At 35.7% G+C, this 17,932-nt stretch overlaps 1 protein-coding gene across 6 annotated transcripts in view; it reads right to left on the bottom strand.

The window, feature by feature from the left end:
- The window catches only part of FAM91A1 (family with sequence similarity 91 member A1), a 121,619-nt gene that overhangs the window by 22,793 nt on the left and 80,894 nt on the right, over positions 1-17,932 (bottom strand). For all 6 annotated transcript variants that reach the window (XM_055287186.2, XM_063642934.1, XM_055287192.2 and 3 more), the window contains 13 exons: positions 17,120-17,271; positions 15,092-15,149; positions 14,317-14,384; positions 13,637-13,750; positions 12,334-12,424; positions 11,867-11,929; positions 7,848-7,954; positions 7,308-7,346; positions 6,686-6,798; positions 5,823-5,938; positions 5,060-5,172; positions 4,681-4,767; positions 2,684-2,816 (listed from right to left, as the gene is read on the bottom strand). In XM_055287186.2, the coding sequence (XP_055143161.2) occupies positions 2,684-2,816; positions 4,681-4,767; positions 5,060-5,172; positions 5,823-5,938; positions 6,686-6,798; positions 7,308-7,346; positions 7,848-7,954; positions 11,867-11,929; positions 12,334-12,424; positions 13,637-13,750; positions 14,317-14,384; positions 15,092-15,149; positions 17,120-17,271 (1,254 nt within the window). The remainder of the gene's footprint in view (positions 1-2,683; positions 2,817-4,680; positions 4,768-5,059; positions 5,173-5,822; positions 5,939-6,685; positions 6,799-7,307; positions 7,347-7,847; positions 7,955-11,866; positions 11,930-12,333; positions 12,425-13,636; positions 13,751-14,316; positions 14,385-15,091; positions 15,150-17,119; positions 17,272-17,932) is intronic.

The following is a 17,932-nucleotide window of genomic DNA, read 5'->3' as shown; positions in this document are numbered from 1 at the left end:
CACATCGCTTTTATTTATAAGCAGTGCGCCGTGCTATTTAAAACCAAGGGATTAAGGACTCTTAGGACTAAGAAACTAGTTCCAAGTATAACAGAGTTTGCTTGTATAATATTGCAACACTTTTACTTTATAGTAGATAACAAGTACTACATGATATACCCAAAGTATAAATTATTAGTGACAAAAAAAGAAAATTCTTTTTCCTCAAACAAGATGCTTAAAACATCAATACTAGAGGATTTCTTTTTTTTCTTCTGAGATGGAGTCTCCGTCTGTCACCCAGGCTGGAGTGCAGTGGTGTCATCTCAGCTCACTGCAACCTCAGCCTCCCAGGTTCAAGCAATTCTCCTGCCTCAGCCTCCCGAGTAGCTGAGATTACAGGTGCCTGCCACCACACTTGGCTAATTTTTATATCTTTAGTAAACACGAGTTTTCACCATGTTGGCCATGCTGGTCTTGAACTCTTGACCTCAAGTGACCTGCCTGCCTCGAGCTCCCAAAGGGCAGGGAATACAGGCATGAGCCACCATGCCCGGCAGAGAATTTCTTTTCTAAAAAAGAGTAAGTTTCAGTTACCAAGCCCAGTACCTGCAGAAAGCAACATTTCTCAACAGGCTGAGCATGAGGCCTTAATGCCCTAAGATATCCTCTACATAGAACGAATGACTTTTTTCATGCATTGAGAACGGTACTAATGTGCACCATCATTAGAAAAACTGAGAAATAGTCATGCCAATCATTTCACGTTCTGCAATTCAGATGAGGAGCTCAGCTAAGAAATGCTGGTAGCAAAAATGAAATTTCAAAAGTAATTGCAGGTTTGGTCTTAAGGGGAGGCATTCATCAAATTTAACTTTGGAGACCCAGCAATTATTCTAAGCAATTAAATCTCCAACTAGGGTCAGGAACAGTCTAACATTAAAACCACCTTAAAGGTTAGGATTGCACAGGACTATTTCTATAGAGAATAGGTTTAGATTTACCACTTAACTTACTTCATGGTACACTGACTATTCACGGGGAAAAAGTTTAGCCCAGACTACTAAGAAACAAATGTTTATGGGTAAATGAATACAAAGCTTAGCGTTCAAGAGAAGATAATATAGGGACAGGGCAATGGGAAAAAAATCAACAGACACAGATTCAAGTCTTCCATTCCTGGCTCTTCCATTTACTAATAATATGGGCTTTGATGATTAAAAAACAAGCAGAAGATTTAGCTAATATAAACTACAATTTCTTTATCTATAATAGGAGTTACACTTCACTGGTCACTAGTATTCTCTAACGTTCTCAGATTCTGTGATAGGCAGGAAAGGACAATGTATTTCAAGACAGCTTTAACAGAATATTTCAAATCATCTAATGCATTATCTCCATAAATCACTAAAAAGTCCCAGAAATTCCAGGAGTTTTATATCCAAAGACATCTTCAAGACTGTGCCACTCATCACTGCTTCATCACATGATTTAGTATTTATTAACCAAAAATGGTTATCCATCAACAAATGCCTACCAGTAAGTGCTTCAGACTCTTGGCATTTGGCGATTTAATATTCTCAGTTTTAACTACTTATGAATGATCTCAAAAAGAGCCCCAGTATGTAACAATTTGTAATTCTTCATATAAGGCATATTAAGGCTGCAGAAGTGAATCACTTGATACCAAGTGAGTCTAGCCTCACTCAAGTAAACTACCCAGCATGTTTGTTCTCACCTATGTGACAGCTTGTTAAGTAACAGCTGAATCCTCCCTCAATTTTAAAATTGAGCCGAAAAGAAAGCCAGATGCTAGTGAGAGAATAAATGAAAATGGAGATGATTAAGAAACTGATGTTCTTGGCCAGAAAAATAGTTTTTAGGTAAATGAAACTAATCAAAATTAAATGTTATAGTGGTATTGAGGACCCATGAAGCCCCAAGACACAACTCTTGTGAATGTCTAAGAACTTGAGCCAAGTGCTCATGCAGTGGTGCCCAAGCCTAGCTGAGCATTGGAATCATCTTTTAAAAAACACACATTCCTGAGTGCCATGCCACACCTCAAAACCTACTGAATCCAAATCCCCATCTGGGTAGAAATTCTGACACCATCAATTCAACTAAAGTTTGGGAACCCCCAACTATCACAAAACTGAGAGTGCCCAGTAGGGCAACAGCTCCATTGAAGTTCATCAATACCTTAAAATTGCCACTACTTCTTTTACTCTTTAAAAAGAATTATCTATTTCCTTTTTAAAAGTAAAATCTTTTGGTAAGTATTGCAGTAGCATTTGAACAGAAGGCTCCTCTTTATTCTTTTCATTACGATGGAATCTTTCATTCTTGAAATTTTATGCTTCCTACATTAACTAAAATTTTGCCCTTGTTCACCCCTCAGAGCTGATGCCTGTTCTAAATTCCATCCAACTACTTCAATAAATTAACATTCTAACACTTTTGTAGGTATTGAACAGATTTAAATACTATAAATGTTAGTGGCACATGAGAAGAGAAAAAGTAAAATAAGGTTAAGAAACAGTTAACAAGCAAGAAATTCACAAAACAGGCCTCTAGTTATAAATTTGATATGCTATCTACACAAAATATATGTGATGATTACATAAGTGAGCATGATCTGTTTAATTTCTTAGAAAAAAGTTTCATATGATCACGTCTTCAAAATTAAATATATTTATCATACCATAATTGGGTTGGTCTGGCTGTGCAGTTTGCGCAACTAGATCTTTGTTATGACGCAGAAACAGTATTGTGTTTCTCAGAGTAAGTGCATGATCAAAATATCTCTGTGCTTCTCCTTCACCAGTGCTCTGAACCTAAACCAAGAGAAAATAGATTTTTGCAAGAAAAATACCACTTTTATGCCATTCACTCTAATAATCATATAATAGAGATATAAGACATTATTCAAAAGTAGTAAATCAAAAATGTGCCCAGGCAATACTGAAACAAGTTATTAACCTCAGTCTTGGTTGAGTTCCCAATTTTACTACATCTATGAAGATAGAAATTACTTCAACTAAGACTAACAATTTTAGCAATTGAATAATGCTAAGTTATAGCATTATATGTTACGTGTTCCATATGATTCAAACAGAGTGCTTAAACAACTCTAAAACCCATATTCTGCTCCATCTAGGAAAGTACTCCAATCCAAGGTCACCAGTTTTACCTGTAATTCTCATCACTTTGTTCACAATTCTGTATTACCAGTTACAAGAAACACTGGAGTCTGTGATTCAACATAGCTGTTCACCATTGCTGAACACACAGCTTAAATTCACTCAACAAAGATTTACTTAGTGCCTCCTATGGACTATGACCTCCCTAGGAGATAAAGACAGAGTAATGGACAAAACCCCTGCCTTCACTGGCCTTATAGTTTAATGCATGCTCTTCTGAATAAGTCACCTTTTCATAAGTAGAGACACATATATCCCAGAAACAACACAGAAAATGGAATGATAGGTCTACCAACAGGAAAATAACTAAATCAGATTTGCATAAATTTAAAAAATCAATCTTAATCAAGATCAAACTACTTAAAAAATAGCTAAGAATCCACTTTAAAAACTAAGCCTCAGACTGAAAGGCTTTCCCAAGAATGACTTTGTGATGAAAAAGAACATAGATTTATGAGTGAGTAAAACAGCAGAAGTCATCTTGCAATTTGCTACATTTGATAAAAGACTGAGGTGAAAAAAAGATAAAAATCAGGAAACCAGGACTTGAAATGTGCAGTAACATAGTAAGAAATTTATTAGTAAAAGATAATATACAATAAGAAATGGGGTTAACAAATAAAGAAGCATGAAGAAATAAATGGCAGTATAAAGGTAAAAGTAAAAGAGACCAATTAATAGCAAAGGATTATCTCACACATATTTCTGCACTAATAAAAGTAAAAATCCTATGGAGTAGGAGCAGTGAAAAATGTTACGGTCTTTTTTTTTTTTTTTACAATATAAAGGAGTTACAGAATCACCACAAATTCTCTAAACAGCACATTTAATATACAAAGTTCATCATAAAGCACAAAAGGCACCAAAAGTATTAGTCAAGGAACAGATTAGGCACAGAAACTATTTGAATACAAAGAGGACAGAATAAAATATCCAAAGAATGAAAAACACCAATAAAGGGCAATCAGATTTATTTAGAGCTAAGGAAAACTAGGGCTGTACTCACGGGGAAAAAGGTGGTTAAGAGCAAATATGGCTGAAGTCTTCAAGATGCTACAAGGGATAGTGAGAGCGGACATAAATATGATACCCAGGGACATTGTTCCAGATTCAAGGTAAATGGAACAAAAACTTCAAATAAAACTGCTTCAGAGGTGATCTTAGTCATACCAGAAAAAAATTGAAAGGCTATTTTAGAAAAAATTCAACTTAAAAAATTACAGACTAAAATTTCTATACCCCATTTCTTCGTTATATCAAATTACGTTAAGAATTAGATGAGGTAGACATATCACTTTAAAAATCACAAAATCAATTCACCCACTCAATATGTTTAAGTCTAAATGACTGTCAGAGTACTAAGTTGGGGAATGAGGTAGGAACGAGCAAGAATACACCAAAAGCCCATCCAAATCAACAGACTGTATAACTGGCATTCTGCCAAGCAAGGAAAGATTCCAAATGCCCTAACATCCCCTAACATGCAATCTACATTTACCTTTTCTAGTTCTATAAGAAAACTGTCCAGAGACTCATCTGAGAGTTTGCCTACTTCAAACATTGTGACTGCATGACTTTTCAAGTTCTGAAAAAAAGAAACAAAATATTAAAGTTCTACTTCTCCCTTTTTATGCTAAGCATAATATCTAATATTTATATTATCCTTTCAAATATATTTAAACTTAAGGATCGGGGGGGGTGAGGGGCTAATTCTTCCAATTACAAAAGGACTCTCCCTGAAAGTTATTATACTCCTCTAGGTCAGTTGTGCTTCGGGAATAAATGTTGTATTTTTAAAAAGATACAAAAGCACTAAATTATTTTATATCTAGTATTTATTTTAAACACCTTCATATTTAAACAAGAATTGGGCTTACTGGTGAAAGATTTCCCATCATTAAGAAGGCAGTAAGAGTGGAGTCAAACAGGAATGCGATGCGCTTTGTGTGTCCTGTAGACAGACTCAGGCTGCTTACACTGGCTGTGTCAGCTGAAAAACACCATAATGTAAAATCAAGTAAATGGAAATTATTCTTTGCTTACCATTTGGAGTGAAAGTATTCCATTTCAGCTTTCTTTGATAACCAGAAAGTACATAATTTTAAAAAGGCACTATTATAGTCATAAGAAGTTCCAGCCATACCTATTTTGAAGCGCAAAGAATATTAAAAAGCATTTAACCCTAGGCCTTGTCCACTATGCTGTGTTTCCCTTTGGGCTTAGCCTCACCATTCTCTCGGGCTGAAATGGCTTTCCTTCCCTGACCAGCTGGCAGGCTCTTCTTCATTCTTAGCTCAAATAACATCTTCTCTGTGAAGGCTTCCCAAACCTCTCTAGCCAATTAAGGGTCTCTTCCTCTTTGCACCCTAAAAGCATTATAATTGGTGCCCATGTTGTTGTAATTTGTTTGGTCACATTCCCTTCTCTCTCCTTAGACTTAATTCTTAGAAGAAAGGTACCATATTCTTGTCAATTGTACACACCTAGGACCTAGCACAGTGCCCAAAACATAGTGAAACACTCAAAGACTGCGTATTGAATAAAATCTAAAATAAAACTAGAAGATAACTGTAAGAGTGTATGTTTGGACATGCGCCATACCTACAGACAGACTCTATGTTAAACTGAGTTACTGCTAACCTGGATCTTCTTGACTATTTGTATCAGTGTCAGTTGCCGATGAAGCTTCTTGTACAGGACTCCTACTTTCCCCTCCATCCCATGACAAGAGCATCTTCTGTGGATCTAAGGTACTCCTATTAATGAAGAATGCATTTGCTTTTTAAAAATCATATAAATGACCTTACATTAAAATATCTACTGAAGTTAAGACTTAAATTATGAACAATCCATCAAAATCCAGTCTTATATTCAAGCCCAAAATTAAGACGCAGCCCAAAAATGCTCTGCCTACATACAACAAGGGTTCTTAACTAAGATCCATGGATAGGCTTCAGAAAATTCAGGAACCCTTCAAGATTTTATGTAAAACATTTATTTGCTTTTTTTCTGGGAAAAGGCTTCTTAGTTTTCATAATATTCCAAAAAAGATCTGTAACACACACACACACGATTAAAAATCACTAATATAAAGGGCTCACCTCAACTGACAGGTTTAATAAATAAAATTTCTGGGCCAGGTGCAGTAGCTCACACCTGCAATCCCAACACTTTGGGAGGCCAAGGTGGGTGGATCAGTTGCGGCCAGGAGTTCAAGACCAGCCTGGCTAACATGGTGAAACCCCACCTCTAACAGAAACACAAAAAATTAGCTGGGCATGGTGGTGCACACCTGTAGTCCCCACTACACAGGAGGCTGAGGCATGAAAATCGCTTGAAATGGGGAGGTGGAGGTTGCAGTGAGCCGAGATCGCGCCACTGCACTCCAGCCTGGACGACAGAGAGAGACTTTGTCTCAATAAATAAATAAATAAATAAATGTAAAATTAAATGTCTTTTCAAAAGGAAAGTCTAATATCTCATACTGAATAAATTTAAGTTACTTTAATCTGTTTATGGATGGAACATTCTTCCATGATGAATGAAGTTGATCCAGATTAATTACTTGTCCTTTCTTATGGGCAAAGCCCAATCGGCAATACATTGAAACAGCATTCTGAAAGGAATATAAAGGAAACTAATTAGCATTTGAAATAAAACAGACATCAGAATATTTGTAGAGAAAAAATAGTGTAATAGACTAATAGTGATTCTCAAACATTTTCATCCCGTAACTAGAAACTATTCTCAGTAGACCTGCTCCTCCCTTAAGGTCTTCATAAATGTACAGGAGGGAATGTTTCCAACTCTCTGGCCTTGCCCTCCCTACATCTACCCCTAATGAAGCAAGAGTTGTTGCTTTAACGGACCTCACTACAAGATACTGCTTGGGCTGCTTCTTGCATGAGTGCTCTCTTTTCAGTCCATGTGTTTGAATCCCAATTCAGGGCCCCTTATCCTGCTCTTTCCTGTCTTCGCAAGTGCCCCTTTACTGTGCCCGCTCTCTCAGACAGGTAACAACAATCTCAATGTCTTCGTTTCTCAGTAGCTTATCAAGATAAAAATCTACTAGTAAAATCCACTCAGTTATCACATCACAAGTAAATGAGTATAAAAATAACATACCTTAACCAGGGATAAGTCAATCTCAAGGACATTTGCAAGCTGGAAGATAAAATTAAAATTTATTTTTACATTCTTAGAATTAATAGCACATTACACAGTTGTAATAGACCAATATAATCATAATCAGCAAAATTTTAAGTTAAGAATAATTAGAAGACTGAATAAATTTTGAATTCAGAACTTTCTTCTTTCCCTATCTCTAAGATCCTTATTGTACAAATCCAGGGAGTGACCATAACAATTTAAGATTCCTTACTCTTTAATTTTGTCTCATTTAAAATAAAATTCCTGGATAGATCAATATAGTCTGCAATACTTTAGTATAAAAAGTCATATAAAAAGTTAACCAAATTATAAACTTAAATTTTAATATATATTTATAAGAATTAACGTTAAGAATAATGACATTTAAGTGTAATAATGGTATGATCTCCCCACATGGAGATTTTAAAAACATATTACCATATTAAATAACTTTACTTACTTTACACAAACTTATAATCTTGAGATTATATTTTCATGAGACGTTGTCAAACTTACCTCTGCAACATTTGTGTGCTCATCTATTGAAACAAATATCTTATAGAGTAGAGTTTCAAAATAATCACCTTGCACTCGATTCATTACAAAACCTTCAAGAGGTGGAACTAAAACAAACAGAAGAGATTTTTCTCAGTGATACAATTTTATAAAACAAGAAAGTATAATTTACACATCTAATTAAAAAAAGAAACCTCTAACTTAGGGACTGAATGCAGCTTTTGATTTATTTATCCACTCCATAGCAAGTTTTCTGAAACTCTACAACAATACCTACACAGAGAAGACTCTGAAAGTAGACACGAAATCCACAGAGTTCATTTAATTCACCATGGAACTCTCAGAGTTACTGAGACAGGTAACTCAGAAATGCTGGATGACACAGACTTGGTAGAAGGGCGAGGGAACAGGGGCTGCTTCAGAATGGGGGAGCCTGCAAAGGGTTTCTGATACATGTGTTTTTGATGCCTCATAGGCAGCAGGGGCCAAAGCTGAAAAGCAAATGACTGCAAGAGTTGCTATGCTATACGAAAACCAGGTGGATGCAAAGTATTGGCTCTGCCTCCCCATCATCCCCACTCCATCCTAAAAAGGGAAATTCATCTGCATGACCATCATGTTTACCAGGAGTCACTGGGCTAACTCATTCTTTGGGGCTTTCTTTTCTGGTATCCTCCCCAGTGGGACTCAGTGGCAACAGGGTCAAGATCCCCTTTAGCACAGTGGGCAGCCCAAACATCACTCTTCACCTGAATGTTCATTCATACTCACTTCTATCTCTTTGGTCCAAATATTCTAATCTGATTACCAAAGTGCTCTGCCCAGCCAATAAAAAGCAAGCTCTATGGTTTCCTTTGCCATTCTCCCCTGTGGGTACATTTACCTTGAAAATATCCTGAGAAGGAGGATTGCCTAGGCCATAGTAGCATTTGGGTATCCTTATGTCCCCTGGCCCTAATATCATCTAATTGTACCCGAAAATTTAAATTATTCCTAACAGTGAAAATTAAGACACAATTCAAATGGTCAAAATTAAGACACTGAAAAACTACAATGTATATACATCTGAGGATAGGTTATTCACTTTACAGATCTGGCTCATGTCACTTTCTAATTTAGTACTACCTATATTTCTAGTCATCTAGGTACTTCTGATGATCAATGGTTTCTTTTTAGAAATATTTTAGAATTCCCATCTTTGACAACATTAATTATTTCCCTACACTATCAGCTATGTAAATAATAATAGCATTTATTGAATGCTCACTAAGTGCTAGGCTATTACCAAGTACTTTATATATACATTTTCATTTAATCCTCCTAACTCCATGAGTTGTACGGTAGTATAATTACCCCTATTTTAAAATGTATCTATTTATTTATTTATGTATTGAGATAGGGTCTCACTCTGTCACCTAGGCTGGAGTGCAGTGGGGGGATCGTGGCTTACTGCAGCTTCGACCTCCCAGGCTCAAGCAATCCTCTTGCCCCAGTCCCCCAAGTAGCTGGGACTACAGCCACATGCCAACACGCATGACTAATTCTTTTTATTTTTATTTTTGTAGAGAAGGGGTCCCTTTATATTGCCCAGGCTGGTCTCAAACTCCAGGGCTCAAGCAATCCTCATGCCTTGGCTTCCCAAAGTACTGGGATTACAGGTGTGAGCCACTGTGCTTGGCCAGTTACCCCCTATTTTGAGAGATAAAGAAACCAAGGCACTATGAGAGTAGAAATTTTCCTAGGCCAAAATTTATATCTAAGCAAAAAGAGTAAAGTGACCCTACATGAAGAAATTTGAAACAGTGCTAGCATTTGTCCAAATGCTATTGGTTATTCAAAGAGAAGAAAAATAAGTTGAACCCTTATTCCACATCAAATATGAAAATAAGTTCCAAACAAACTGCAAATTTAAATATATGCAACAGAAGTTCTCAAGAATTTTCAGACTATTTCTATATTCTACAGGTATTCCATTCAAGCATAACAGAAATCAGGAAGCTATAAAAGACACACAAAATACAGTTAGAAAATTTGATGAATAATGGAATAAATTTATTTAATAGCAGAGCCTTTCACGATTACTCCCTTAAAAGTATTTCTGATCTCCGTTTATATTTATATCACCAACCATAGTGCTTGTTTTGTTGTTGAAACGTATCTGAAATGCCTCTTTTGAAATCACCTTCAGGTATTATTTGTACTGAATTTGATGCTTCCACGTTGTCAAACTGCTTTTATGTGTTTATTCTAATTTGGGGAACAGCCAAAGAGGTAACATGGTGACAAGAGTAAGTTCAGCAATTATCATCCCATGGGTCTGTCTGTACCACCAAATACCAGCAGCTACTAAGTGAAGTATGATAGAACACATCATTGTAATGGGGCAGCCATCCATCTGGCCTTTCTCTGACTGCTTTTTTCAAATGAATCTAGTTTAGCCATAAATAATATTAAAAGTTACTCCAATGTGAGTCAATGTTCAAACTGACAGTCAAACTGGACTGAAATGAACTAGTCAAAGACTAATCTTTTTATTACTAGGTGGATCTCAAATGAATCAACGTCAGCTTATCTGATGACAGTGGGCACTAGAGTAATACTTTCATATTTTCCAACTGTGACAGGAAACCACGGCCACCTCTGTCTTCAGAAATCATTTCCTTGTCAAAATCTTTCTCATTTTAAAACTAGTGTTTTGTTACAGCATCAACTATACAAACCCAAATTAGTATTTCCTGTACTTTTTAAGGTATCTTTCCAAGCTTAAAATAAGATGCAGGCCGGGCACGGTGGCTCATGCCTGTAATCCCAGCACTTTGGGAGGCTGAGGCGGGCAGATCGCTTGAGGTCAGGAGTTCAAGACTGGCCTGGCCAAAATGGTGAAACCCTGTCTCTATGGGTTTTACCTGTAGAGTAAATTAACCAGGCGTGGTGGTGGGTGCCTATAATCTCAGCTATTCAGGAGACTGAGGCAGGAGAATCGCTTGAACCCAGGAGGCAGAGGTTGCAGTGAGCCAAAATCATGCCACTGCACTCCAGCCTGGGCAACTGAGCTAGACTCCGTCTCAAAAAAAAAAAAAAAAAAAGAATTCACACATGCATAAGGTTTAAAATGTGTTATTAAAGAATCACAAACATATGCCAACCCAAAGGTCTGGACACACTAGAGCATGATATCTTGTCAAGATTCAACACTGATTTAAAGAAGTATTTCTGTAATAAGCCCTATCACCACTAATTTGTTAATATTAGGGTCATTCTCTGAAATTTTTTGACACTTTATATTTGATTACACAAATATTCAATATCTAAGTATAATAAAACACAAGAACAATAGTTAAAAGGTATGCCACAAGACATACTTGTAACATACAACCTGAACATAGTAAGTGCTTCTATAAATTGGTAAGAAATCTAACCTATAGAAAAAAAAGCATCACTCTGTGTTCAAGGATATTGAACATATCAGTATTGTAGTGGCAAAAAAACTGGAAATAATCTAAATTACCAGAAATACAAAATGGTTTAATAAATTGATACATCCATAAAGTGTATGACAAATATACAAGGCTCTTAATATTGGTTTAACTCGGAGAAGTAGGTAAAGGAAGGAGGGAAAATGAAATAGACAAAAAGACTAGAGTAACATAAAAAAAATGCACTAGTATGTTAAGTGAAAATGAGAACATACAATTCTATGAGATTACTGAACACATGTAAAAACAGCTACACACTGAACAAGGATTAAAAGGTAACAAAAATTTATAAAAATATTGATTTGATTTGGGATTGTTAGAAATTTACCTTGGGTTTCTATTACTTTAGTATAGTGTGTACACCAAATACAAAAATGAGAATAAAGAATTTAAGTAAAACCAACGTACTATGTTAAAATGTAATAAAGAAGAAATATTTTTCTTGAAATATCCTAACATCTAAGATCCTAGAACAGATGATATGCAGTGCTTAGCACCTGATATCCATTCAAAAAACAGTGAAAAATGTTAGCACTGACTTACCTGCTATACAACTGTCATCAGATATTGGTACATCCAGATAAATAAATCCTTTGTTATACAAACCTAAAGAAACAAAAGTACCTTGTTTTAGATGGAACACTACACAACAGTGATTTTTTAAAAAAAACTAATTCCTGGCTTTCTGTAAAGATTCTTACAAATGAATGCTATGTGACGAAAGAAAAAGTAAAATAGAAGAGAAAAAGAATTAAGGTTTTTAAACCTTGGTTTCCTGCATATGCTCAGAAGTACAGAATTTTTCTTATCATTCAGTTGCATAAATTTCTAGTGTATGTGACTAATTATAGCCACACTGGAAAACAAAAGACTAAGGTCACATTTCAAACAATAATATGCCTTAGAAACTAGTACTATTTGTACCTACTTGATAAATAATTGCTAGTAATTATTGATGGTTTAAAATAAGTTTTTATGTTGACAAAAGACCATTTCTACTAACCACTTACTATGTACTACATTGTAATCTAGTGATCCAGAGAGTTGAGGGCCTGAATCGATGATCTTATCAACAGCGCATTTCTCAGGCAAAGTGCATATCTAAGAAAAGCAAAATATTTTTAATTAAGTTCTGTCCAAATTAACTAATTCACAAGTCTCCTGGTATTTATTTATGCTGAAACCAGTGATTACATGTCATTAGCTCAATGAACTACATATTTATCACTCTATAATTCAAACAAAAAAGTGTGCACATAGCCATCAATTAAGGTGCCAAAATATGCAACATACCAACAGAATGTAGAAAACAAACTTACTGTAAGTACCAACATTTGCTGTTTAGTAGTATTTGTTCCTTGTCATTGAATTGGAATTAGATCCATCTGCCAACTCGGAATCCCTCTAGCCAGAAGTTTAGTCAAACTCCACACGAATATTGTCAGTAACAGGAAAGTTCACTAGCTTATTATGATACAGTTTAACAGCTCCATTAGGAGGTACTTTAGACTGAAGTAAAATTTCTAAGCCTTCCACTCATTGGATTTAGTATGTACTCTGGAGAAAATTAAATGCAGACTAAAAAGAAGCCCACATACTCATTTACATTGCTTCAGCTACCCATAATTACAATCTGGTCTTTAGGTGCCCTCATTACTCCACCCCTTTCCTCTAAATCAAATCCCTTCTAAGATGTGGTCTAACCACTGGGAATATCAACTCTCTTGATCTTGACACTATCGCCCCATAAAAGCACCTATCACTTCAGTACAACAGTTCTTTGCAGTGATTAAGAGTACAAGTTCCATGGCGAACTGCCAAAAAATCCTGGACCTTTACTACCACTAAGACTTGAGCTGTTACTTAATTGTTCTGTGCTTACTTTCCTCATCTGTGAAATGGGGGTGCAAATAATACATACCTCTGGGGCTGTTATGAGAATTAGGTAAGACAATATAAAAAGCACTTGCAACAGAGCCTGGCACATCTAGCACACAGCAGATGTTCAAGTGTTAGCCAATATTATTGTTGTTGGTAGCTGTGCATCATATGTTACTTTACATGAAGCTTCTATCTAATTAACATCCCCAGATAACTGTACTTGAACCAAGTCAAGTCTCCCTCACCATTAAAGAGTATCTCAAAAATTCACCAATATTCTAGTCTACTAAGATCATTTTAAATTTTAAATTTGTTTCCTTTTCTTCAGGAAAACAAAATAATGTTACTTTTTAAAAAATTATAAGCTAAATTAAAAATTGTAAAATAAACTAAAAAATAAAAATTCTATGTTTAACTTTTAAAGATTTCTACCTTGATGTCATCTTCTGTGATATATCCAGCCTGCACCACCCACCACGCCTCTATGGCAATTTCCACTGGCTTTATTGGTAGAAGATCACGGGCTGTTTTCCTTCTGAAGAATTTCTGCAACGGTACAAACACTCGAGAATTTGCAGTCTAAAATTATCACTTTCTTCTTTCATCAATCACATCATAAGATTGTTTCTAATGGACTAAATAAGTATCTTCTTAAAACCTTCATGTTTTAAAATCTTAACAATTCTAGATATTAACATATTGTATGAAGAAAGTCATTCTTAAATTGTTTCAAAATAAACTGTTTCAAAACACTAATTGTTAAATCCAGATTTACTTTCAGAAACCCAAGTGAAACCCAAGCAGTGAAAAATGCATTTGAAAATGCAAACACTTATTTCACCCATTAAGTGAACTCTACAAGTAGAATGAGCAAATAAAAAGACTAAGAGAACAAAAATAATTTTTAAAAATAAATGTTTTATGCATTAAAAATTTTAAATACTCATTTAAGCTATAACCTAGAGAATACTGAGGAGTTCTTTTTGTATTGTTTCTGTGTTAAGTACATTTTATTTGGTCAAAGACATACAATTCATTATTTCTACCACTTAAAAAAACTAGTCAAACTGTGTGACGAGGCCAAAATAATGAAAAAGAAAGTACTAACTTACTTTTGATGATCTACACTGATTCATAAGATCAATATACTGGTTTCTTCCTATGCCAAGAAGCCTTAGACCTAAAAAAAAAGAGTCTTTCCTTTAAAAACATTTAATATATCTTGAAATCTCAATACGCTCACAAGTGATTGTAGGAAAAACCCAAGCTTGTTTTCATCTTTCAATTACTAATCAAATATCAATATCAAATTAAAAGGATGTCTTCAACCAAAATATAAAAGAAAGCTAAACTTTGGGAGAGATGAATTCAAGAAGACACTTCTAACAAATAAAAACATTTTAAAAAAGCAGAAGTCCTGCCAATTTTAGGAAGTCAAAATGTAATTCTCAGCGAAAGCTTCTTAAACAACAGAATTATGACACATTCAAAATATACACTTTGCCAAAGTAAGCATAATAAAACAGCAGCAAGTTAAGTTACTAAAAACTGTATGTCACCCTGCAAAAATACTGTGCACAAGTTTTCCTCCCACATTCAATACCCACACAGCCCAAGTATCAGAAGGAACTTCATTTTCTGGAAATATATAGATTAGTCCTGTTTTTCTGATTCTATCACTCTCAAATATTCCTCTCTTAGACATTTAGAGTATATCTTACACATGCGTCTGATATCATCTGATAAAATTCCCACTAATAATGTTGCTTACTGTTCTCATTTTTCACATATTTCAGGTTAAAAACACCCATTACAATATTAACAGATGACAGGATGCACAAAGACACAACCTAAACATTACCTTCTTCAGCACAATTAAATACTTACAGTCAGCAGCAGTAAAATTGGGCAATGAATCGTAACTTTTCTCACTGTTCATAATATCCTTTTAAAAAGAAAAAAATTTTAAATTTGAAATCTAAAATATCCTTAAATAAAAATGTGTATAAATACAGTATTATTACAGCCAATAACAATGATTATTACAGGAAGCAGTAAGATCATAGTTTGGCTACCTAGGGCACACATGCCACCCTACGGCACTTCCCACACATTCCCCAACCTAGTAATTAAAGGGGCAGATTTTCAGGTCTGGGTTTCTTAATAAGGCTCTCTACGAATCCCAGACAGCTGCCCCATAACCTCTGCCCTGTGGAAGCTATGTAAGTAATGGCTCTATTAGAGCTCAGGGTTCCAGCCTCTCCACATTTCATACCTGATCCTAGATCCCCACCATGACAGAAAGCCAAATAACGTGCCACAGCTCCATCAACATGCACTACCAATAAAGACTATAACCACTTAGTGGCCTTTGATCCCACAAGTCCCCATCTATAGAAGAGTTAAACTTCGTATCCAGCTTTTTCTACCCCAATCGGTTTCTCCAATAACAAACCCACTGCTTCCTGTGGTGATAAGGCCCATTTTCTACCGAGGAACTATACCCAATGATATAAGAACAGAAACCAGAATGCAGCAACCATGTGGATGTAAGTGAAACGAAAGCTGGTAAATGAAACAAAAACTCCGCCTATTTTAGCTCCCAAATTTGTGGACTACACTAGAAAAATAAAGAGACAGCAGTAACTATTCTACTTCCTGATTAGCTGCCACCTTCATTATGCTACCCTAGTTCTTCACTGTGCTACCTGGGCTATCGGGCCTCTCGCTTTCCTCTAGTATTTCCTCCAAAAGAGGAACACAGGATGCATGGGACTGCAGAAGTGCCCATGAAGAAGGGGCTTCTGGAGATAAGCGAAGGGAGCAAACAGCAAAGGGACACATCGTAAGTGGGGCTAAACCTCAGGTTACCACAGGTTCCCAACTCCTTTAGTTCTAGGCTCCTCTCTGCTCTTCGAGTGGCTAGTGAGCCCCAAACAGGAGCACTCAAACATAATTAAGGAGCAAATGAATGCTAAATAAATACTGCCAATCTTTCATAAAGCTCACTTGAAAATAGTATATAACTAGTATCAAAGTTACCCAATACAAGCCTAAAAGCTGTCTTTGGAAAAAGGCTAACAACTAAAAGTTAATAATTATAGAAAGAGATTAACAGCCAAGACTACTAACACATTTCTCTTTTCTGGCACCTGTATTATATAATGTTGGGTCTATGTCATCATTCATTCTTTAGTTAGTGAACAGTTAAATACATTAATTTTCCTTTCTTTTTTTTCTTTTTTTTTGAGACAGAGTCTCGCTGTGTCACCCAGGCTGGAGTAGAGTGGCGCTATCTCAGCTCACTACAACCTCCACCTCCCAGGTTCAAGCGATTTTCCCACCTCAGCCTCCTGAGTAGCTGGGATTACAGATGCACACCACCACGGCTGGCTAATTTTTGTACTTTTAGCAGAGACGGGGTTTCACCATATTGGCCAGGATGGTCTTGATCTCCTGACCTCGTGATCCACCCACCTTGGCCTCCCAAAGTGCTGGGATTACAGGTGTGAACCTCTGCTCCCAGCCTAAATACATTAGTTTTCTCAGAACATAATGTTCAATTCTGTCACCCACATTTTCAACCTTAATCATGTTTTAAAAAGCAATAAATTTTACACAGACTCTGCTAACATAAATGACTGATCATTGCTACAACAGCACAAAGGGTCAATAGCACCTTCAAGATCCAGAAGAGAAACAGACACCTTCTCAATGTAAAAACATCAATAAGGATAAGTACTTGTACAGTATGGCTCAAACAGTTAACTTGCCACCAATAGTCCTTTTTACACTATGAGTTCTGAAAGACTGTCCACCGTGGATGACAGCTGAAGAGCTGGTGAACATCTGCAAAAAGTCCCAGACATGTAGTCCCATCCCATTCCCAATGGCTCACCCACACTGTAAACTCACCTCCATAATCCCAGTATAATATGAAAATGGTGTTATCCTCAAGCCCTTCACCATAATATCCGATAGATGGTAAGGGTACAGCATGAGATGATCTCGGCTGTACTTTAGCAGTTCCTCATAGTATCTGCGTTCATCTTTCTTGACATGTTTAACTGCACAAAAGAGGGAAATTGTCCAGTTTTTTTCAGGTTTCTTATAGTTATATGTTAACTATAAACACTTTACAAACCAACAGTAATTTAAAAGAAAAGTACGTAAATTACAAGAGAACAAATAAAATATTCTAAGTTGGAACAAAGAAATAATCACATGAAACAGATTTTAGAGTACAGAAGTAAAATGTCTAACAGGACAGATTAGTAGAGAACAATTCTTGCCAAATGAGAAAACAAGCATGGAACTACCAGCACGCCCCCCAAAAAGGTACAAAACAGAGGTTTACTGAATTGTATTCTACTACTTTACAAGAGAGCCAAACTGAATGATCATTTTCAATGAAGTCAAGTCTATTTTAAAAAATCATTTGCTGTTGTTTTAGTTTTTAAATGTAAAAAGCCCTCTGACTTTCATGGAAAATGTTCATGAAGAAAAACAATGTCAGAAATATTATGCTTAAAATACGAGTAACAAACAGGAGCGAAAGACTACCAGGGCAACAGAATAGACTAACCAAAATAATCTGATAAATAAACAAATTTTTTTTAGAAAGAAGAAAAAAAAATCATGGAATGAACTATGTTTAAAATGTGTCCCAATTATTATAGAAAGTTTTTCATATTATTTGGAAAATTTATGGAGACAACTCAAAGTCAA

Source organism: Symphalangus syndactylus, chromosome 7 (assembly GCF_028878055.3).
Source record: "Symphalangus syndactylus isolate Jambi chromosome 7, NHGRI_mSymSyn1-v2.1_pri, whole genome shotgun sequence".
In the NCBI taxonomy this organism is placed as follows: domain Eukaryota; kingdom Metazoa; phylum Chordata; class Mammalia; order Primates; family Hylobatidae; genus Symphalangus; species Symphalangus syndactylus.
The sequence above is the reverse complement of the archived record's forward strand: the minus strand, read 5'-3'. Positions and strand labels throughout refer to the sequence as shown.